Source organism: Mirounga angustirostris, unplaced genomic scaffold (assembly GCF_029215605.1).
Source record: "Mirounga angustirostris isolate CCGP_5_RB_7025 unplaced genomic scaffold, mMirAng1.0.hap1 SCAF_4, whole genome shotgun sequence".
Lineage (NCBI taxonomy): Eukaryota > Metazoa > Chordata > Mammalia > Carnivora > Phocidae > Mirounga > Mirounga angustirostris.
In genome coordinates this window covers 120,444,537-120,469,217 of record NW_026991712.1, presented here as the reverse complement: position 1 = coordinate 120,469,217, position 24,681 = coordinate 120,444,537, and the positions used below count along the sequence as shown (strand labels likewise).

Genomic DNA, 24,681 nt, shown 5'->3' with positions numbered 1-24,681 from the left:
TGGGACTTTTAAGTATCAAAATCAGAAAAGTCCTTGGCAAACTGGGGTGAGCTGGTCATCCTCATGTAGCCCTCTCTGCATCTACTATGAGGTAGTAAAGCCAAATATCATTAGCCTTGCTTGATACAGTGATTCTTAAAGTGTGGCTCCTGGGCCAGGAGCATCAGCATCAGCTGGGAGCTTACTAGAAATGTAAGTTCTCAGGCCTCACCCCAGACCTACAGAATCAGAGCCTCTGGAGGTGGACCCAGTAATCTGCATTCTAACAAGCCCTCCAGGTGATTCTGATACACAATAATGTTTGAGAACTGATGTAATCAATTGAAAAACAGAGGGTCAGGGAAATTAGGTGATCCATTCAAGGTCATTTTAGCTAATAGCATCTAGGATTTCAGTGCAGATTTACTAATTTAAATCAAGAGCATTGTCTTTCTGCTATCCAACAGAAGGGACTCCGAACAGTGGGGAGGTTGACTTGGATGGCCTCTAAGTTTCCCTTTCAGATAGAAGAGTCTATGACCTTGGGGCCCCTGGGAAGAGGGCAGAGGTGGTGCCAGGCCTTAACACAAGCTCATACCAGATAGCATCAAAATGCATGTCTCTGCACTGGTGATAGCGCCATTTGCAGTATACTTGGGTGGCAAAACACCGGTCCTTCACCTCAGGGAGGGTGGTGAATTGGTCCTTGATGAATCCTTCAAATCCAGACTGGGTCGTTTTCAAGACCTTGAGGTCTTTGATTCCAGAATGAATGACTGGAGGTCCTGTTTTAAGTAAAAACGCAAGAAGGAATAAGATAATAAAATAGTGTCTTCTTACTGATACCTAGCTCTAAGGATCCTGGCCATTAAAACATGGTGCACTGTTTGAACAACTAACTACCTCACTGCCCATATTTTCTGTCTCTCTGTCTCCTCTGAACTCCAAGTGATGAGGATGGTGTGCCTTTCTCTCTATCTGGATTCCATGACTCCCCACCTTTCTCCAGCCCTAGGAACTGAAGGTCGGAGACTAAACCTTCTTGTTGTGTTGAAACCCACAGAAATGAACACCTTCCTCTCAGCTACACGTGTAGGTGACTTCTAGGCCAAATACCTTCTACTTTTTGAGCTCTCCTTTACTCGACAAATAATCATGCTGATTAGTAAGCTCCTCCAGAACAGTTCTTTTGTTTGCTACTCTGACTGCCTTTATGGGTTAAGGGAGAGTTAGTCCTCATCTTGGTCATCTACACTGGCTGATGGCTCCAGTGATCATCAGACCCTCAGTTCTCTTGTGGTCATGAGCTCACTGAAACCAAACAACTTCATGAATGGGTAGCATTGTGGACCTGGCTCAGCCTAAACAGAGACTGGGACGATGAGGCACTGACCCATAGGGCATAGATCTGCCTAAATGAATACTCATAATGGCTTTTGGTTTGGGCTGAAGGAGAAGGGACAAAGTTGGTTCATGGCGACCTGGGGGAGAGAGGGCAGAGTTGGCAAAAATGGAGGGGATGATAAGGCTCTCCTGCAGTCTCTGACAGCATGAGGTGAATGGGGAAGGTGGAGGGATGATAGGTATAATCTGAAGAAGCTATTTACTTGTGTACCAGGCAGTTCTAGCTCGGGGCCCAGGACAGGTGGGGCACAGAGTTAGTGAGGGGAAGATTCTCTCTTTTTCTATGTGGAACACACTGTAGCTCCAGCAGTTTGGTGAAGTCTGAATAGAATATGGCACCAGGTGACATACTGGGACATATTCTGGGACAGTACAGTGTTCTGTAGAGAGCATCATTCTTCCTAAAGAGCAGGGACAATGAGCACAGCCAATGCTGAGCAGAGCCAGTGAAGCAGTAGTGGTACCCAATGGGTGCAAACTTCTCCCTAAACACGTGTGAAACAGACCTCCAGACTGTCAGGAGGTGGGAGAGTTTGACTGGAGAGATCCAGCAGTTTTGTAATGAGAGAAATACAAGGCCAGAAAAATTCAGGAATTAACATCACCATAGACTTATTTGTGCAGGCTGGTGAGGCTGGATGTTCAGGGCGCACTTGGGTACAAACCCCAAGTAGCATGGTGCCATGACAGGATGACTAAGGTCATCTCTTTTCAGTCTTGAAGTTAGGCCTGATTAATATCTCTCTTTCTTGGCTTGTTTGGTGTATAACTCAAGGGCCAGAGGCATCAGGCATCACTATGTTGTACATGGTTTTAGTTGAAGGACAAGAATATAATTCTATCCTCAATTAAAATCCAGGGCAGCTCTTAATAACCCAATAGTTTACATCTTCTCAAGTTGCTGTGGTTAACTCAGGAGCTGTGGAGTTTAAAAGTAGGTAAAAAATGACTATATTTTGATATTTTCCCAGCCACACATGTACATCTACCAAAGATAGCAATGGCCAGGGGCTAGTGGTAGATCAGCTGATTATATAAGGTCTTCTGGTTGGAGTGTTCCAGGATAATGAGGCAAAACTGAAATGATATTTGTTTAACATTCTGAAGTTCTCTTTGGAAACTACATCTGAAGAAGGATCAAGAGAAAGGCACTAGCAATGACTGCATGCTTTAAGTTGGCTTGATGTAACAGATTTTAGATGTATGAAGACATAGTTATGCAAAATCAGCATTTCTAAATGCTGTGTAGAGCTGATCCAAGTGAGTCTAAGTTTAAAATCCAAGAGGATTGTAGAAGCAATCAATAAGTATCTATTGAATGAATGAGTGAATGCATGCAACAAGATTGATGCACATCAAAGAATAAATATTTCACAGCTTAGTCTCTTTTTTTTCTAGACAGTTCTCTTCCATCAATCTTCACCATTTCCCTTCCTGATCACACCCACCAAACTATAATACACAGCATGGCAGGGGAGGCGGAGGACATCACCATTAGCTGAGAACATCCGGACTATCGGCAAGCGTTTAGTTGCTGCCTTTTTCAGTCTTTATTTTACTTAATCCTCGCAATTCTATTAAGCATTTTTATATGGGAGACTTTCAGTCATTTGCCCATAGTCACATGGCTAGAAACTGGCAGGGGTGGAATTTGAACTCAGCACTTCATTATTTCCTCCTTTGTGGATCCCCTTCCCCATCTGCACGATGTTTTCCCCTTCCTTTAACTCTCCTGATTTTTTTTACAGTAAGAGGCCTTTCCAGGAGACAAGAAAGCTGCCACCTTCACTTCCACAATGTTCTTTAAGAGCCTCAGACAGAATCCCCAGCCTGAAAAATACCATCTCCATTGATCTGAAACAGAAACTGAAGCATCACTTTTAGAAATGGCTCCTGTGTCTGGAAAACTTTTTATTCCTTAAAATTTCCTACTGAAATACAAAGACCCCATAAAGGAGTGACTTCCTAAGCCCATAAACTAATATAACCTACTTCCAACAGTTATCCCTTCTAAAAAAAAAAAAAATCCTGTAGAAATGAAATGTAGGTTTGCAATAAGGAATGAGGTTAGAGCAAGCAGTGGGAATCCTTGAGTGGGGATAAAGAGAAAGTCAATGAGAACCAAAGGCAAATTTTACCTATTTTATCTTTTCCTATACAGCTGGCCTTTATCACCAACATCCAAGTAAGACAATAAGACATTGGCTCCTCCAATGGTCTTAGGCATAAAAGGATTCCCGGATGCAATGTTGTTGCATAGTAGTTGAGTTGAGGCCTTGGGACTCAAGATTTCCTGACTTCAAATCTTGGTGCTTTCTGTGCCTCTCCTCCCCTATTTATGAGCACTATTCCCCTCAGAAAATATTTAATCCGTCTCTAACTTGAGTTTCTCATCTTGAAAATGGAGATGATCACCATAGCTATTTCCTATAATTGATAGATGTCTGAGATAATATCTGTAAAGTACTTATTAGAATGGCTGCCCCACAGAAAATGCTTTCTAAAAGTTATCATGGTTTTGCAATAATTGACTTTTTCTTATCAACTCTAACTACCTGTGAATGTTTCCCATGTTTCACAAAGGCTCATTGGGTTCTGAAAACTACTTCTGACATGCCATCTCTATCTACCTCCAACCCTGCGATGAGATTTATTGATCTCTGAGGAGTGTCAGTTCTGCTAGGCAAATTTTAAATGATCTATTTTCTTGCTAGAATCTGAAAAGGAAGAAAAAAGTTGAATTTTCTAATGTGTTCTGGCCTCAGTTTCACATAGAATAAAATGTTTTATGTTCCCAAAGACAATTAACCATTGCCACAGTTTTGGCAGAACACAAATCATCTACTCTGGTGCACTCATCATTCTATGAAGAAACAACAACAACAAAAAAACCCTATTCTCTTTTAATGTGAAAAATTTTTCTTCCTTGGCACACAGTAGACACTCTGGATGAAATCAAAGAGCTTATTTTATCTTCTCTGTTGGCGGTGCCCCAGTTTTCTGAACACTGGTACGAACCTGAGCCTTTCAAATTCATGGACCCATCAACTAAAAATATGTTGCCTCACACAGGCTAAAAACAATTCCAATTTATACTAACAGAATTAATTCAACCAAAAGGACTGTCCTTTTCTAGGTTACTTGTCATGAAACCACTTAATCAGCTTTTTTTTTTCTTTTTCTTTTGCCATGGTTATAGAGTAATGCAAAAGAAGATTTTTCACATTTTACTTTGCTAGAACATAATCTTTGCTAGCTTTTAGTGTCCTCCTACACACTTAACAGATTGTGGTTTATCTCTCAAAGAAGCATACATCCTACCCCTTAGCTCTCTAAGGGAAAGAAACTTACTGCAAATTAATAGAAAATAAGCCCAATTCCTTACCTACGCATCAGGTGTCACAAAGCACAAAGCTTTACTGAGCCAAGAAAAAAAAATCCTGTCATGAAGAGGATAATTGCTTCCATGTTTAACACCTCCAAAAAGGACACAAATAGCTAAAAGGAGGATATTTTAAAACTATATTAAATCATTCTAGTAGAAAAACCTCAAACTTGTGAAGTGCTAGAGAAAGTGAAGATTAAATATCATTTGTCTTTGAGAGTCCATTTCACTCGCGCAGGGAGAGTGCAAGGTACCTCCGTGCAACTCTGGATGGGGAAAGATGGCGTCAGCCAGGTGGAAGGAAGTTAACTGGGCTTTTGTACAACGAGGTTGTGATCAAGATGATTTTAAAAAACTTGTGTGTACTAAAAACTCATCTTTTGGAGAAACTGAAGAGTGTTTGTTGTGATATCAAAAAGGACATACACAGCCTTCTTGGCAATGGGCCGTCTCTGTCCTGAGTCTCCTACTTCCTCCCTCTCACTTCTTCTGCCTGCTGAGCCTCTGAAATTACTCTCCTCTAGGACTTCAGTTTCATCACCCCCCTTCCTTAAGACCACCTCCAAGGGTTCACTGGTCTCCATGTTAATAGATTTTTTTTTTTTTTACTTCCAGAAGACAGTATCTCTTAGTTGACATGTCTTCTCCATCTACCATTCCTCTACTTAGCTATGCTTTAGCTGAATTTTTATACTTACTGTCAGATTGGGAGGAATTTGATTCTTAAAGAGTTGTGAGTTATAAATCAAATACTGCAGAGGTCTGGGGGGCAATTTAGTCCAAATTAGTGACTCAACCATCTCAGCAACTTCAAGACTTGGCTACGCTTGTCGTTCAGGGAGACACATAAAAGAAAGAGTTTGTAGGATCCAGGTTCCTTAGAATGCCTGAACCAATGACTTGCATCACACGTGCAGAGCCTAGCTCTTCTCTCAGAGTTTGGCAAGTCACAAACATAACAGTTGTCATCCCTTTGGGTGAACAAATTTCTCTCTCTCTTCCAGATTCTCCCTTGTAACTAATAGACTTTGAAACAGGTAAAAGTACACTTAATGATGTAGCTTTCAAAGATCCACTAGGAAAATAGTGTAATGGGAGTTTTACAGCAATTCTAGGGCCTAAAATAGTGCTCGAGATTCAGTAGGCTTTCTATAAGTGTGTGTTCAATTGATAAGAAAGAATCCAGTCCATTAGTTACATATCCTGCTGGGAAGAGTCCCTATTGGGAGTTGCATGGCTGAATGTGTGATTAAGTGCATGTGTTTGAGTGGGCAGAATTCTCCCCAACTAGCTAGCCCCTCACCAAAAGCCTTACTTACAAGTTTGTAACAACAGTCTTTGCCATGTGAATTGGGGTATGGAGGGGCGGGGCTAGATACTGATTATTTTCTTCAGTTAAGCCTATGCAAGGGCATTTCTTATGATAATGCTTGTTCATTGACTTACCTCAAAATACCTGCAGTTTTAGCTCTTGGATAATAAGCAAATTAAGAATTAAACTTTGCTACCCTAAGATCATAGGTCCTTATTTTCCAAAGAGGGACAGAGTACAAATGTCATTTTTATGTACACAACACGGGCAAATACACATACTCATACACGCGTCCACACACATACTGCATACACTTAAGGCAACAGATCCCTCTTCCCCTACCCTGATCCCTGCCAGCCCTGCATGATATTCAGAGGGACGCTGGACTCTAGATGAGTCAAGCTGGGGCTTCTGGGAACACCACCATAACAACTGGAGTAGCCTGAAGCGTTGCGGCTTTCCGCAGAAAGAAAAAGCTTTCGCCTTATTATGGTGACTACTTTTTCCATTCTGCAGCAACCAGGTGACTAGAATTCAGGCTGATGATAGCTTCCGGTAATTCCTGGAACGAACAAGGGTGTAAAGAGCAGACGGTTTTCTTCTTATGATCAGCAGAGCCCTAAACTTGGCCACTCCATTTGCACCTCCAGGCCCTGCTAAAATATTCTTTTGGAAGTCACCAGTGACCCATTTGCCAAACTGCACATTCTTCAGTCTTCTTTCAATCCAAACTTCTGAACTTTCCCATGGCAAACACTGCTTGCTGTTTACTAAATCTGTTTCCTCTTCCTCCTGGGTACCTGGGCAGACTACATTTCCCAGCCTCCCTTGCAGTTGGGTGTGGCTGTGTGATTGGGTTCTCTCCAGTAGAAGTGCTGTGCGCTAGTCTCAGGCCTGGTGTTATGCTTGAGGGGTTTTGCCTCCTCCTTTTGCTCCTCCAAGCTCTTTTCTTCTCCTGGTTGTCTGGTAAGGGTATCTGCTCTCAAGGTGACCCCAAAAAGTAAGGATTAAAAAATGTAAGGTTGCATCAACCTGGGTTCCTGAATAACTTCCTGGAGCAGAGCATCACCCGAACACACACACATACTGAACTGGACTTTTACAAAAAGCAGTGAGCTTCTTGTATGGAGCCACTATATATGAACCTGTGTGTTGTGTATCCTGTTATCCCAATATGGTCCCTGATTTCTTGAAATGTATTTTTCTTTAAATTCCATGACACCACTCTCTCCAATCTTCCTTCTCTCTCTCTGTCCTTTCTTCTGTCTGACTTTTCAGACTGCCCAACCCATAAATTGGGGAATTTCCCCCAGTCCTCTCACTTTCCTCCTCTCATTTCAAGTGTTTTCCTGAAATGGCTCCTTCTTGCCCACAGCATCACCCACCGTCAGTCTGTTGATGGTCTCCAAATCTACCTCGATCCCTTATTCGTCTCATTCACCAGCTTCCCCCTGAACACTTTTTAATCATATGTGTTCTCCTCAGTCAGTTCCTGCGAGCCCCCAGCTTTAGGACAACTTTAACCTCTCCTTCTCTGTACCTTCCACCCCTACCCAACCCCTCACACCCATTCAGTACCCTTCAGAAATGCCTCACATAATGCCCTCTCCATCTCCACCTCTCACTGCCTGAGATCCGACTCCATCATTTCTCCATCTCTGCAACAAGGTCCCAAATTTCTCACTACTGCCTGTTTCCTCCAGGCAGTGCACAGTAACCTTGGTCAGAATTACTGAATGGTACACACATGCACACACACACAAAGACCTTTCCTGGGTCTCTATGGCCATCCTAAATAATAATACTAGTAGCTTTCATTTAAGGAGTGTTTCCTATGTGCCAGGTACTGTGCTAAAATGCTTTATATTAATATTTATCTTCTTTAATTCTCTGGGCCATTCAGGTGAACACTGTTATCATCATCTCACAAATGAAAACCAATGAGGCAGCATGAGTAACTTTCTCATAGTCACAAAGTTATTAAGTAGTGGAGCTCAGATTCAAATACAGTGTAGTTGGATTCCAACAGCTATGGCTTTACCACCATGCACAACTGCCTCCAATTTGACCAGTCTTGCTGGCATGCTACACGAGGCCCTTCCAAATCCAGCCCAAATCAATCTCTTGATTTTCATCTCAGCTCTTTACATTCTAAGAACTAGACCCTTTAAACTTGCTACTATTCCTCAAATGCTTTGCCCTTTAAACAAAAATTACTTGCCCAGGATGGTGGTCAGCAGAAGGCAGATGTCCAAGATATTTTAGTTTTCCTCTTCCACTCCTGCATAGGTCCTACCCACGTACATTCTATTTCTCCCACCTGTGATTTTCTTTCCCCTTCTATGCCCAGCACATCCTGAATCATTTTTCAAAAGTCAATTGGAATATTTCCTCCTCCCCTGTCAAGCCTTCCAGACTACCCTGGGAAGAGTTAGGTTTTTGCACCTCTTTGCCTCCCTCGCATAACTTTGATTCCTTCATTGTGATTTTTAGCCCCTGATATTGCAATAAATCTTTCTATAAGTCTATCTCCTGCTATTCATCTACTATAAACTCACTAGAGCCAAGCAATGTCTTTTTCACCTCTGAATTTACAGCCCTAGGATACATAAAAAGTCCTCAAAATCCAATTGTTGAATGAATAGTATTTCAATGAATGACATAAGCATATTTCAGTCATGTTCTCATTTTTTAGTTAGCTCTCCCCAAATCTAATTCTAGCCCCTACTATTATTTTACATACTTGAAAGTCAAAAGAGGGATATTCTAAATATTGCAAAATCACTTATGATTTGGTTTAGAGCTGTGCTAATCAATATGGTAGCTGCTAGCCCCACGTGGCTCTTAAGCACTTGGAATATGGGAAGTGTGAACTGCGATGGCCTGTAAATATAAAATACACACAGGATTTCAAAGACTTAAGTTTTTAAAAAGAATGTGAAATATTTCATTAGTAATTGATATTTATAACATATATAAGGGGCACTGTGGATATATTGGATTAAATAAAATATATTATTAAAATTAATTTCTTTTTTCTTTTCTAATGTGACTACTAGAAAATTTGAATATTACGTATGTAGCTTGCATTATATTTCTGCTGGACAATGCCAGTTCAGAGTTTATAATTTTATGAGGCTAGTCAGTGTGGTCTGGGTAAGAAAACACTGGCTTGGGGAGGCAGGAAACATTTCTTTCTCTTTCTCTCCCAAAATCACATACAAAAGGAAAGAAGGAAGGAAGGAAAGAAGGAAGGAAGGAAGGAAGGAAGAATGGAATGGAGGGAGGGAGGGAGGAAGGAAGGAAGAAAGGAAGGAAGGAAGGAAGGAAAGTTACATTTCAACTAACTCATAGCTCAGTCAGCAAGTCAATATGTCACATGGCTAAGCATTTGGGGGATTAAAAAATCATTATCTTTTCAACTTAATTTAACAACTAGTTATTCAGTCTCCTTTATAGGACAATAATTACACAACTGTTAATTAAACACTGAGAAGGCTCTGGCTGTTCCTGGAATTTAATACAGATAGCGAAAATTATTAAATCACAGCTAATACAATAGAACTTTCTAAGGGAAGGTGTTATCCAATAGAACTCCAACGGGACTTATATTTTATTAACTTTATAATATTTCTGACATTTCTGAGACGCTACCTCCAATTCTTACTGAAGAGAGCTAGAGAAGAAAGAGAAGGAGATACAGCAAAGGAAAGGAAGGGAAGGAGAGGAGAGGAGAGGAGAGAAAAGGGAGAGGAGACGAAAGCGAAGAATAATTGAAAAGGGAGAAAGTTCAGAGTTCATGTTCTCAATTTATGATGATCATGAAGTTGTTTTTTTTTTAAGATTTTATTTATTTATTTGACAGAGAGAGAGATAGTGAGAGCAGGAACACAGGCAGGGGGAGTGGGAGAGGGAGAAGCAGGCTTCCCGCGGAGCAGGGAGCCCGATGCGGGGCTCGATCCCAGGACCCCGGGATCATGACCTGAGCCGAAGGCAGACGCCTAACGACTGAGCCACTCAGGTGCCCCGAAAGTTTATTTTTTATTAAGATAGAGACCTATCTACCACGTTTGGCTCCATGGTTCTTGGAGGTCCTCTACTCTAACTCATAGCCAATTATTAAACTCTGCTCTGACCATCTCAATCAAGCAGTGGGAGACAAGCTTTGGGAATTTTGACATTTGCTAAGTTCAATCATCAGTACTAACAAGGTCCATATTGTAATTATGTTCCTCAGTTAAGTTTTAAATTTCTTAGTAAATAGAAAGAATGATATAATTGTCATTGCTATTTAAATGCGGTTCATTCTATAGTAATTATGATAATATCAGTGGTCTCATTATGAAAATAAAATGTCAGGGAAACTCGATTGTTATTTACTGGCTCTTTCCTATAAAGATTGTTATAATTATAGCATGGTGTGGTACAAAAAGTACTGGCCAGAAAATTCAGAGATTTGGGGTTTTGTCAGCCTGGACCTTTTTTTTTCCCTCACCTCAGAATCAGGTGATAAAAATGATCTACTTCATTCAACCCCTAGATTTGTTGCAAAATGTATTACTTCATTTTTACACTAGGATAAAAAGTAGATAGTTTTAAAATGTACTCCAGAGTCACAATGCTCATTTCCATCTCAGATTTAAATGCCTTCAAAATTCTCTACAGTTTTCCTCAATGCTAATAAACAGAATTGTTTAGAAGAATAAAATACTGAAATTGCTATTGCAGAATCAAAACATGAAAAATATTTTCTCACCAGCCCTCATCTGTTCAACCTCACAGAAATGCGTTCCAGTGGGAGTGTGAATAAATGCATGGACATGCTTAACTCCATTCTGAAAATTAGAAAAAAAAATTGTTTCCAGTAAAATTTCAGCATATGTCATAAAGCCAATTTCTTTAATTAAGCTGAGAGCACAAATAACTGAGGTAACCTTTTCAAAACGCTTCCAAGGGACTTCTTCCACATAGACTTGAGCTCGGATGACATGGTTGAAAGAAGAAAGAAAATGCTCACAGATGTTCATTGCAAAAGTTTCTATGCTTTTGATCTGTAAAAGGAAACAAAATGCTAGTGACCAGAAACAACTGCCTCATTTAAAAATAATTTTTAAATACCCATGGAGTTCTCTTCCCTGTTCAAATGTTTTTTAGAATCAGAGAAATACAGATTTTGAAAGACTCTGGAGAGGTGAATTGGTCCTTATCTCGATTTTTCACAAGGTCTCCTAAATGTAGTTAATAGATCACCATTACCAGGTGAGACTATCCTGTTTTTAAAAGAAACCTGTTTTGCAGGAAGAAATGTGTCAGTGGATGAGCAAAATGAAACTTAACATTTAGATTCTCCTTACGGTGAGCTCAGTCATCACCCACACCAACTACAGTACCACGGTATACTCCAAAACGCTCTGGTGTCTTTATGACATTGGCCAATGGGCCTCCCAGTCTCCCAAGGAAAAACATTAATGTAGGACCACTTCTGCTTTTTTGCTTTGCAAACAGGCCTTCTATGGACCATCCCCAGCTCTCTACCCCATAAAGCAGCTCCCTACTTTCATACAAATTCTTCGTAATAATCTTTAGACAATGGGTTATGGTCTTAGCACAGTCTATAGACGATTTATGTCTGCGCCTAAGGTGGACTATTTGTATAGGTTTCCCCAGAATAGTTCTGTTTTATGCCTCTTTAGCATCTTATTTCACTCTCAGAAGTGTCCTAGTTTAGAAAACAAAAATACTAACTCAAAAAGATGTATGCTCATTGCAGCATTATTTCCAATAGCTAAAATATGGAAACAATTTAAGTGTCCATCAGTGGATAAATGGATAAAGAAAATGTGGTGTGTATATACATATATATTTATTTATTTATATTTATGGTTTATATTTATTATTTATACCATATTTATATGGTATATATATGGTGTATATTTTATATATATATAATAGAATATTATTCAGCTGTAAAAAATGAAATCTTTGTATTTGTGATAACATAGATCATAGATGAACCTTGATGGCATTATGCTAAGTGAAATAAGTCAGGAAAAAACAAATACCATATGTTCTCACTTATATGTGGAATCTAAACAAAACAAAAACAAACAGAAAAAAATCAAGCTCATAGATATAGATAACAGAATCCTGTTTGCCAGGGGAGAGGGGGTGAGCAAAATGGGTGAAGAGAGTCAAAAAGTACAACCTTCCAGTTATAAAATAAGTAAGTCATGGGGATATAATGAACAGCACAGCAAATACAGTTAATAATACTGTATTGCCTATTTGAAAGTAGCTAAGAGAATAAATCTTAAAAGTTCTCATCTCAAGAAATAAACATTTATTTCACCATATATACAACTATCAAACCATTATGTGGTACACTTGAAACTAATATAAAGTTTTATGCCAATTATACCTCAATTTAAAAAAAAATCAAAAGAGAAAAGTGTCTTGGTTTGGATAAGAAATTATATGGTCATTCTATATAGAATGAATAAATTCTAGCTGTTTTTAATATCCAGGTCCATTCCATCACTTTTCTGCATCTCTCACACAGTGCAGGAAATACAGGCATCTGTGTTACCTGGCCCTCTTCTATAGCTCAGGAAGAAAGCCTATTTTCAATTTAATTTTTCAAGAGAGCAATGCCTTTGTCCATAGTCATGTTTGTTTTTTTTTTATTATGTTATGTTAGTCACCATGCAGTACATCATTAGTTTTTGATGTAGTGCTCCGTGATTCATTGTTTGTGTCCATAGCCATGTTTATGCTTGCTGGGCCACTCTGATTAGCAAGAGAAAGGTTCAGCAGGGAGGAAGGCCTTGCAGAAATTATATTTCAATTAATCTGCTCGTTTCATGCATTCTGAGTGTGGATTCATGCAAAAGCATGAGAACAGAAGTTTTCCAGTCTACATGTCTTGTCTTTTTAGACTTCTTAGCAAATAGGAAAATTATCTTGCTGAGCGAAATAAATCAATCAGAGAAAGACATGTATCATATGATCTCACTGATATGAGGAATTCTTAATCTCAGGAAACAAACTGAGTGTTGCTGGAGTGGTGGGGGGTTGGAGGGATGGGGTGGCTGGGTGATAGACAATGGGGGGGTATGTGCTATGGTGAGCACTGTGAATTGTGCAAGACTGATGAATCACAGACCTGTACCCCTGAAACAAATAATACATTATATGTTAAAAAAAAAAAAAAGAAGATAGTAGGAAGGCAAAAATGAAGAGGGGAAATCAGAGGGGGAGACGAACCATGAGAGACTATGGACTCCAAGAAACAAACTGAGGGTTCTAGAGGGGAGGGGGGTGGGGGATGGGTTAGCCTGGTGGTGGGTATTGAGGAGGGCACATTCTGCATGGAGCACTGGGTGTTATATGCAAACAATGAATCATGGAACACTACATCAAAAACTAATGATGTAATGTATGGTGATTAACATAACATAATAAAATATAAATAAATAAATAAATAAATAAATAAATAAATAAATAAACATCTGCATGCTGTGCAAAAAAAAAAAGAGAGAGAGAGAGAGAAATTATCTTGAGTTGCCCAGAAATCTGCTAGTGCTCCAACACAGCTTCACTCACACTTAAAGAAAGTAGAAGATGAAGTGTTAAAATAGCAGATTCTATCAGCTCTAAGACCCTTTTGAAGAGTACACTTACCACAATATACAGATACTAAGTGGTCATGGAGTTGGGAAAATTAGGAAGACATTAAAAGTTGGGCAGATATATTTCAAAATATATCTTATACTCAAGATTCTCTTCTGTAGTAACACCAGGAAGAGAAATGCTACTTTTTTCTATAAATGTACACCATTCTAAATTAGCTAGAGGAATCAAAGAAATGTATGACAAAAATGTATAAAATCCTCTTCTGAAATTCTCCGGGACCTTGATTTGCCAATGATCCTAATTAAGAGAGAACATGTAAATTTGTCAGGTAGGATTCTCTTCCTAAAAGATGTAGTAAGTTGAGAACCAAAAAAGAGAAGTGAGGTTAAGATGAAGAAAAAGAAAAAAGAAAAAAAAAAGCTTTTCTGTAAGGCTGAGAATTTTAGAATAGAAATTTTAAAAATTAGTGGCTTAAATGTAAAAATAGGATTAAAAAAATAAAGGGAACTTGCAGCAAGCAAATAATACCCTCAAGTTATAGTACAATGAGTTCTGCATCAAGAGAGGCAGCGTCTAAGAAGAGTGACACCTACCCCTTTAAACTTCGCCAAGACATGAACCGTGTTCTTGATGGTGTCTGTGGGGATGATGTCTGAATTATCTCCATGCACGTAATCTTTTTTGGAGCTCAGAGTAAGTTGCACTGAAGTTGCCACCTCTTTAATGTTGTGGTATTTTCCATCTCGCTGAATATGAAGAACTCTTACCATATCCTTCCCATAGCCAGTTCGGACGAACTCCACCTCATCATTCTACAACAAAAACACAGTCCTCTTATTAAAGAAACCTAAACGAAAGCAAAAAGTCAACTCCAAGCTCTTCAAGCCTTGATTGAATCACATAATTATAAAAGGTGAGAGTTAAGAGTATTCATGAAAGCAAGACTATATCCGACCTTTGAAGAAAAATGGGAACTTTAACGGAGAAAAGAGAATTACGAGAAACAGTTGAAAATATATCCAGCTAGCCTGAAGACAGACAGGTAGAGGGCGTTCTTGATCATAATAACTAATGATAACAATAACAGTGTCTCCTGGACCGAACTATTTACTCTGTTTTATTTAATTCCTGCTAACTTAATCCTAGTAACTGCTCTATAAACTCGTATTACTCCCATTTTACAGAGGGAGAAACTGAGGTTCAAAGAGTTTAAGTGACCTGCTGTACTCCACATAGCTAGTGAAGGATAGAGCCAAGGATTCCTACTCAGATCTGTTGACTCCAGATTTTGTCCTCTGAACCACTATGTAGACTGCCCTTCCTCTATTAACATGTTTTGACTATGTTAACTGAAAATAATTATATCCTCTTTTTTATACTGACTGATATTCCGGAGAAAATGCCGTGTGATCAATAAAAACAATTTGAAAATTGCTTCTTCTACTTGCTGCCGGGAAGAAGAGTAATTAGTGACAGGGTCCAGATTACCTTCAGGAGGGCAAAGCCAGGGCCATCTGGCTGCAGGGACAGCTATGCTTTTAGCAAAGAGACACTTAATAAAAGCCTGGTGACTGATTGTTTAGTAGCCTTATCTGGAGCCGGAGCTCTCGCTAGCGAATGCATCCATCCCCATTGCTAGGATTCAGAAGAGTCGTCCCTGGGTTTTACTGGTGTTTGAGAGAAGAAACAGGAGGGAGCAGAGGGGCAGAAAACCCTATTTTAGTTAGCGTCAAAATTGAACATTAAAATGGTAATGAAAGCAAAGTGACAAAAATAAAAGTAAATCAGAAACAACATGCAGTGGGAGTCTGGGGAGGGTCACAAAGGAACCTCCCCTGCTAATGGCACACAGGCAATCTGCTGACAGCGGCCCCAAACTCTGCTTACGTAAAGCATCACCAGGTCCCCGGGGAGGAATCGTGAAGTGTGAGAGGCGGGCTTAAATCTCAGGGACAGAGCCTGCTAGGACATGCTGCTGATTCAAGGGACGACTCTTGGAGAGGTCCCTCAAAAGCCTCTGACCCAGTTTTGGAGGGACTCATCTTCAAGAACAGGATCAATAAGACAACGCAAAGAGTGCACTTAAAGGATCTTAATAAGAATGATAATACGGACAAGGAAAGAGTCACCGCTTGTGGTTGCAGGGGCTTTAGAATCAGACCAGGTCCAAATTTCGTCTTGCCATTTATAGCTCTGTGGTTGCAACAAATAATTTGTTGGCTCTGAGCCCTCAGTTTCCCCGGCTGTACAAACGGAGATAACCACCCTACTTGTAGGAGTTGCTGGTGAGTGTGAACATCCCGGCTCAGTTCCTAGTACCTCGCGGAGCCGTGAGGGCCACCCCAACTACAGTGGCCCCGTCAGGCCCGGCTGCGGGCACAGCAGTGGCAGGGATGGCAAGAGGGACTTTGAGTGAAGACACCAGTTTTTAGAGGAGAGAGCACTGCCGGCGGCAGTCGGAGGAAGACTCTGACGTGACTTTTGAGCCACAGGGATTCCACCAGGGGGAGGGAGGCACTTGGCTGGCCTGGGGCCCCTGGATGGCATGGATGAGGGGCCAGAACCAAAGGTCTCCAAGATCGTCCATCAGCTGCAAGACACAGCAGAACTCAACAAATGTGACCCCTCAGTCCTATGCCCTGCCACTAAATACCCAAGCTACAGTAGCTCAGTCTGCGAAAGCAAGTGGTTCCTACATGATACACAGAAAGATTCAATGACAGCCACCCTTTAGGTCCCCAACCCCACTCACCTCTCCAACTGCCTGTCTTGCCACAGCCTATTTAAACTCTGCTTCAGCTCTCCTGAGCTCATTGGGCTTGCCCAGGCTCTGCATGCTTTCTCTGCCTGTAGGCCTTTGAATATGCTATTCCTTCTTCCTTGGGCACCTTTTCTCTTCCTTCCGCCCAACTACCAACCCCTTCACCTGCCGAACTTCTTCTAGTCACCCTTCAGGTCTCAGATGCCACTTCTTCAGGGCTGGAGTAGGTGCCTCTTCTATGTGCTCTGGAAAGAGTTACTGCCTTAGCAGAGCCTTTATCAAATTATGTTGCAATTGCCTCATCATATGTCTGATTTGTTAAAAAATGGGCGACTATGGAAGCAGGAACCATTCTATCTTAGTCATCATGGCAACCCCAGTGCTCAGCGCAGTGCCTAGTACATAAATAGGTGCTTAACAAATATGGCATGGCTGAATGAATGGTGCACCATCACCTCCACTTCTTGTGTGGTGACATGGAATAGTTAATGAAAATACCCCAAAGATTTCAATACAGAATCGCCATGTCAGCTCAAACCCTGAGCAGGAAGTTCCTCTTCCTGGGAAAGTGGGGAAGGCACCATCAGCTCTCTGATCGCCACAGCCCAGAGATCACAGGCACAGCCGACTGAAGAAAAAAGGCCTGGGAAGGGCAGAACTGAGTGTAGAGAGAGTCAGGGACGCAGCACAAAGTGCTCACGTTGCTAACAAGACCGAGCACTCCACACAGCGCAGCCATCATGGAGCTCCTGCATGACACGTGCAGGAGAGGTCAGCCTTCCTCAGCAAGCCCCCGACCAGGCCTTGGCACCAGAGCAAAGCTTGAGTAATCACATTTACTGGGTAATAAGTGAGAACAAAAAGGACATAACCATCTGAGGACGGAGCAGAATGGAACAACAGAGGTGTGGGATGCCCGAGAGTCTCTTGGCAGGACCTGACAGAACGGATAACGGGTCCAGACCAGAAATGAGGCTGTTCTCCTCAGTAAGACTTCCCCCAGTTCTGCAGGCAGAGAAATCAAAAATAGGTGCCAGAACCCTATGGTGTAGAAAGCACAGTGTGGTGCGGAGATCTGTGTCCAAGATAACTGACAAGAAGATAGGAAGGTGGCTGTCATGTGGAGGGTGGGCAGGTGGCTGAGAGGATGGGCTCTGGGCTCTGGAATCAGGCAGCATAGGGGGTGAACCTTTGTTCTGCCACCTATTAGCTCTGCACGTGGAGGCGAATTTCTCCCATCTATAGAATGGGAATAATGGTAGTGCCCACCTCTCAGGACTGCTGTGAGGATTCTGTGGGAAAAACCACAAAGCACTCAGAAAAGGGCCTGGCAAATAGTGAGTGTTCAATAAATGTTAGCCATAATTATCATTGATAAATAATAACTACATGTCAAATTTTATATCAAAGAGTTCCAATTACTGTTAGAGATAAATACCCAGATTACATGCCAATCCAGAAAGACTGCTGCTATGACAAGGCCTACTTCTGCCTTCATACTTTGGTTGTGTGGCTTCCTCAGGCTTGTGTGACTTCAGGAAACAAAGTTACAAAAGGAAACTCAATTTCCTAGAGTAATACTCTGGATGAAACATCAGACCGAGTAAATTTTTACCTGGCTCTACACAAGGAAAATCCCCATTTCTTAGACATGTCTTGAAAGATAAGAGGATAGAAATCATTACTTACCTGCAAGTAATGTTGGAGAGAACTCTCTGAGATTGTAAATTAATCTTATTTTTCACTTCTGTAATGAGATAGTGAGCATTCTCTTATTTGCAGACCATACTGAAAATGATGAAGGCCGTCACTACAGGTCTAGGGGTCCTTAGCCTGGAGTCTGTTAACCCTAGAAGGCCCAGTGGTTGGATTTGAGGTAGAAAATATTAAGAAAGGGGGCGCCTGGGTGGCTCAGTTGGTTAAGCGACTGCCTTCGGCTCAGGTCACGATCCTGGAGTCCCGGGATCGAGTCCCACATGGGGCTCCCTGCTCGGCGGGGAGTCTGCTTCTCCCTCTGACCCTCCTCCCTCTCATGCTCTCTGTCTTTCATTCTCTCTCTCTCAAATAAATAAATAAAATCTTTAAAAAAAATTAAGAAAGATTAAAAAAAAAACCTTTTTTAAATTTAAAAATAACTCACATTTTCTCTTCAGTCTTAGAAGAGCTTCTGTAAGCCTCATCTCTTCCCTCCATAACAGACGCAAATACAAAAGGGCTAGCTATTTAGGACCCAACACAGGTATAAAAATCAACTCAGTTGCAGTGCACCATGATGGAAGAACTGTTCGTGGAGACAGGCCTCTCTTTCTGTCTTTGGAATGTTCTGGAGAAGTTCTTCCAATTCTGTGCCCAGGTTTGTCCTTTGCCTATTTTCTTGGGTATTCATGAACAAAAAGATTTCAGAGAAAGATGCTGAACTAATACGAGAAAAAGGAGTACTCATCTGAACAATCTCAATATCACTTTGGCAGATCTTAACAATACATAAGGATAAGAACAATAATGGTGAATCATAACCTTAGAAGCAGCTGGTATTTCTTTTCATTTCTTTTCTTTTTTTTTTTGGCTGCCTAGGATCTACTAAATGTCAGATGGGAAAATATTGATATCTAGTAGAAAATGTCATGTTGCTTTAGGCTGTAGAGTGGCTTATTTTTGCTATCAAGGAGGGCTATGCCCTGAGTTATGTTCAAAGTGTGACTCTAAAGGGATTTTTCAAGCAGATGCTTCAAAAACAGTCTAACAAGTCATATGCATAAATATGGTAGAAGGAAGGTGACCTGTCAGCTAACGAAGATTCTATTTACAGGTGCTCAGTGATTTTCAAACTTCCGCCTATTAGTAAGGAAGAGAAAATTCAGTCACTAAATGTCAGGGGAAATGCTAATTTTCTTGCCAACCTCTCCATGGCGCCAGTAGCCTTAGGGCTGGGGACTGGAACAAGGCCCTCAGCAGCTTTCTAGCATTGGGGGCTGGAAACGCCACAACAAAGAATTGATGGAGACCTCCAAGAACTCGGTGGGAAGAAAATGTCACTGAAATGCGTACACTGAAAGATACCTCTTTCCAAATGTGTAAGTCTTGAGAATAAAAACAACAGTAGTAACCATTTAGTGAGGGTTTCATCTGTGTCAGGAACTGGGCATGTATTATTCCCTCTGATCCTTTACCAGGACCCTGTGAAGTAGGTATTTTTAATCCAAGTTTGACCAAGGGAGATACTAGGGGTTCAGTGTCCTGCCAAGGTCACAAAATTACTTGGTGACAGAAGGCAGGAGGAGAACCCCGCCCATTTGCCCCTGAATAACAGGCTCTTTCCCACTACAGGCAGAGTCCTGATCCCCCCTGGACGGCCAGCCCACTCTTTAGGGAGAGAAAGGATATAGACGGAGGGAAACGGCCATGCAAACTTGAGTTTCTATGCCATTTTTTAAATTCCATTCATTGGAATCTACATTATCTTATCTATTCCTCCCCAAACCCCTGCAATTGAAGAGGAAAAATCCCTATTTTAAAAGAAACTACATCAGGGATGTAAAGTGAGCTGCCCAAAGCTATAGGGCTACCAGGGAGACCCAGGCCGTGGACAGAGCCCTGCTAAGACTGAAAAGCCGTATTCTGCTTACACTGGACCAAGCAGAACTTATCAACCCCCAGAGAGACCCCAGTCCAAGCCATCACTTTTTTCTAGAACTTAAGTCATTGGTTTAAATTGCAGGGGAATTCTCTGCTCTGATCAATTCTGTGTGTATGGCTAGGATGTTTAAATAGTGAAGTAAGGGGAGAATGAAAAGCTCATTGCCCTTGGGGGCAGGATGAAAATTCAGCTTCGAGTCTTCAGTAACAGGCACTCCATTTGAGTCAAACATTGACTTTTATCTGGGCAAGGACGACTGTAAACATGAGTGATGTAGGTTTATTTGTGGTCATTAAACCCGTATCACCAAAAGACTGTTTTTAGTCCATCAGCAAAGATAAAGATGTAACAGTGTCACAGAAGAACAGGAAACAAGGAGGGAAGGAACCAGCATTTAATAAGTATTCGTCATGTGCCAGATGCTATGCACACAGCCCCTCACTGAATCCTGAGAGCACTCTCTGAAAGCACAGATCATGAGCCTCACCTCGAGGGAAGGAAGCTGACAGTGTTGAGGTTAAATAGTTTGGTCAAAACCACATGGCTGTTGTGGGGGTGCTTGGCTGGCTCAGTTGGTGGAGCACGCAAGTCTTGATCTAGGGGTTGTGAGTTCGAGCCCCATGTTGGGTATGGAGATTACTTAAACATAAAATCTTAAAAAAAAAAAAAAAAAGCCAAAACCACAAGGCTTTTTTTTTTTTTTTTTTAAGATTTTTTATTTATTTGACACAGAGAGAGGGGGGGAGAGAGGGGGAGAGAAAGTACAAGCAGGGGGAGGGGCAGAGGGAGAAGCAGGCTCCCCGCTGAGCAAGGAGCCTGATGCAGGACCCTGGGATCACAACCTGAGCCGAAGGCAGATGCTCAACCAACTGAGCCACCCAGGTGCCCCAAAAACCACAAGACTTTTGAGAGGCAGAGCCAGGCATGGAACCCAGGCCTGCCTGATTGCTTTCACTATACCCAGCTGCCTTTTTGACATAACATTGTAAGTTCTTTAAAATTGGATTTTGCCTGCATACTCATTTTTATTTATCTGTTTAGATTTAATTCATTATAAATTCCACATAACCCCAGAATAGAAACCTCTGAAATCGTTTTCATTCAACCCATTCATTCATCTATATTTCTTTAGCTCCTTCTAGGTGATAAGCACCAGGGTAAGTGCTAGATATACAATAGCAAACCAGGCAAGCATTGTTCTGCCCTGATAGAGATTATACATTAGAAGTTTATACCCTTCACACTAGAACAAACCTTTTCAGTAAAAAATCAAAAAGTCCATATTTTAGGCTTTGCAGACCATATAGTCTCTGTTGCAACTACTCAGCTCTGCCATCACAGTGTAAATAGTTATACATAATACATAAATGAATGGATGTTGCTGTGTTCTAATAAAACTTTATTTACAAAAACAGGCAGTGGGCCAGATTTGGCTTGAGGACCCCTGCTTTTGAGAAGAAGGCTCAGAAACATAACCAAGTAATTAGAACACATTGTGATAATTACTCCCATTGAAAAAAATACAGTGAACCCTGGGATACCTAAGCCAGATTGAGGGAGATCAAGGATGCTTCCAGGAGGGCCTGGCATCCACAAAGCTATGAATGATGAATAGGAATTGACAAAATAACATTTTCTGGCCTTCTTCCATTAATTCTACTTATGTTTTCCTTTAACAACATTTTTCATAAATAATTCTTTGTTTCACAAATACCTGTATCACGTTGCTTGTCTCATCAATTTTCATCAAAATAATTCCAGTCCCCCTCTTCCTCCCACAATAAGGATATCAACTCTTTCCTTCAGTCTGTCACATTCTAGATTTTACTCAGGACATCAACAGTCTTGTAAAAGTTTGAACACTAAGTTAAACCTAAACAGATAAATTTTCTGGCATGTAAATCATACCTCAAAAGCTATTGAAAATAAAAAAAATAAAGCCAGCAGCCTGACTTCCAGAAGCCCTCAAAGGATGACCAAATTTCAGTGAAGCCAGCATAGGCCAGGGTCTGGAGAAATCCAAGTTTATCTCAATCTCAAGAAATTTTCACAGATAAGGCTTCAAAGAATATGGACTCACAGCTGAAAATAAAAAAGCACACAGGGTAGCGAGGTATCATGAGAGAGAGTTGCAGAAACAACAAACAGCAAAGACTTCAGATATTGGAATTATCAAACACAAAATATAAAATAACATATTTAATATTTTTACAGAAATAAAAAAAGAACTGAGCATATCTCTTTCTTGAGATAGAGTGTATCTTCTCTTGAGCAAAAAACAAGAGACCATAAAAAAGACCAAGTAAATCTGAAAATTTTGAAAAATATTTTGAAAAAAAAAAACCAATAGAACCTCTAGAAATGCATTACTAGGTGCATTAAGAAACAGATTAAACACAACTAAAGAAATATAATTAGTTATTTGGAAGAGATAGATTAAGTAACAGAATAATGTTGCCTAAGAGAGAATATGAGAACTGGAAGATAGATCCAAAGAAAGAATCGGGATTAATACAGACACACAGGAGACAGAGTATATGCAAGAGACATAAAATGAACTAGGATGATATGACAGAGCGAAAGTGGAAGAGGCACAATTTCAAGGAGATCAGGACTGAGATCTTCCAGAATTACTGGATGAATGAATGCAAACTTCCAACTATGAACTAAGAAGCGCATGACCAAGTGAAGAACTCTACCTTGTTCACTATACTCGGCTAAATTATAATGAAGGGGTTTTCTACTGTTTTTAGAGGTAATTGTACTGTGAAGGATCTGTGGTATTTTTGTCACCTTCTACTACTTGGGCTTCAAAAGTGGATATTGTGAAAACCATTCTATCCAGTTTGCATTTTCTCCATCCACCAAATTCAGTTTCCTTTCACATTACTTCACTGTTTTTAGCAAAAACCAGGACACACTGGAATCTAGTCTTTAGGGTAATGTTGACATCTCTGGAGCCCCTCAATGTCCAGTACAGGGTTTGATACCTAGTGATTGCATAAGAAAAGTCAGACTGACAATCAGCATGATCAAGTCAGCAACAACTGGAGATAAGAAAGCTTAACTGAAAGTTATATCTGAAAGAAAGTAACCTAACAGCATTTTTCCAGGCCTTGAAACAAAAGTGGATTTAGCAAATAGCATCCTAATACAGATGTCCCCCGGCCCAACCGCAGGAAGGGCTCAGGTTGTAGTAAAAATAATCTTAGCTAACATTTGTGGATCATTTACTTTTGGCCAGGCCCTGTGCTAAGCATCTAATGAGGAGAAAACAGGAATTATTTTATATCCTATTCAACAAACGTTCCTTAGCCTACATAACTGAAAACAAGTTGCTTATATTCTCTAAATGCATCAATGAATCTTAAGCCTAGGGTACTCAGCTATTACCTTTATACAAAAGCTATCATAAGATAAAATTAATTTTATTTTATTTTAACTTAGAAAAATAAACTTCATGCTATGAAATTTTTAAAACTCGATGAAAAGTTTACAGTTGCTGAAATCCTTTTTTTTAATGCAATAAAAACATACATAAAACAAAATGATACCCACAGAGAAATGATGAGAATTTTTTTTTTTTTTTTATTTACCAAGTTGATAGGTTGCAAACCTATCAGATACAGCACAGCCTTGGCTCAGGGCAGCGAGCCTCAAAGTTTAGGGTGTACTAGCATCACCACAAACCTTGTTAAAAAAAAAAAATGCAGGGCGCCTGGGTGGCTCAGTCGGTTAAGCGGCTGCCTTTGGCTCAGGTCATGATCCTGGAGTCCCGGGATCGAGTCCCGCATCGGGCTCCCTGCTCAGCGAGGAGTCTGCTTCTCCCTCTGACCCTCCCCCCTCTCATGTGCTCTCTCTCTCTCATTCTCTCTCTCTCTCAAATAAATAAATAAAATCTTTAAAAAAAAATGCAGATTCCCAAGCCGAAGTGGAAGAATTCTGAGTTAGCAGGTCTGCACTGAAGCCCAGAATTCTGCCCGTTTTGCAAGCACCACAGGAAAATGTGGGTGGGTGGTCCAAACATCCTTCACAAAACTCTGTCTTTAGAGAAATAGAGCCCTAACCCCTCACTTTCCCATGAACCTTGAGTCCTGAAAAACTCCAACTTAGCCAGAGTTGCAAGATTCCAGTTTGGTCTGGGCTCCTAAGTGACTCATCTAGATCCATATTCAGAGGGACAGATCAGAGCCATAATGATTTCCAGACAGAGGGTAAAGTGCTACTTTTTATGATAGCATCTTTAATAATTGAGTCAATTTAAGAAATTCTTTTCATTTGCCTGTCTACTCCCTTCCCTCCTCCAAAAAGAGAATGGTCTCACCTTTTTATAGTCATTGTGGTAATGGGCCATTTTCTCTTGGCCTTCAACTTCAAATTCAGTTTCAAGAGTGAAAAAGAATAGTTTGGGCAAAACAGATGTTTTCTAACATTTTTTATCTGACCTGAAGGGTGAGCAGTCAATATGTTTACCTGATTGCATTAAAACCAATTGGACACCAAGGGTTCTTGGGAAACGAAAGGACCACGTTGAGTGGCTAAAACCAGAGGTGGAGACAATGTGTAAACAT

General features: G+C 40.7%; 1 protein-coding gene across 1 annotated transcript in view; it reads right to left on the bottom strand.

Annotated features, from left to right (window-relative positions):
* Window positions 1-24,464, bottom strand: part of LOC123860322 (uricase) — a 30,341-nt gene extending 5,877 nt beyond the window's left edge. Inside the window, exons 1-5 of the mRNA XM_064587535.1 lie at window positions 24,435-24,464; window positions 14,306-14,524; window positions 11,015-11,131; window positions 10,837-10,915; window positions 578-764 (exon numbers count right to left, since the gene is read on the bottom strand). Of these exons, the coding sequence (XP_064443605.1) occupies window positions 578-764; window positions 10,837-10,915; window positions 11,015-11,131; window positions 14,306-14,524; window positions 24,435-24,464 (632 nt within the window). The remainder of the gene's footprint in view (window positions 1-577; window positions 765-10,836; window positions 10,916-11,014; window positions 11,132-14,305; window positions 14,525-24,434) is intronic.
* Window positions 24,465-24,681: the final 217 nt, after the last annotated feature.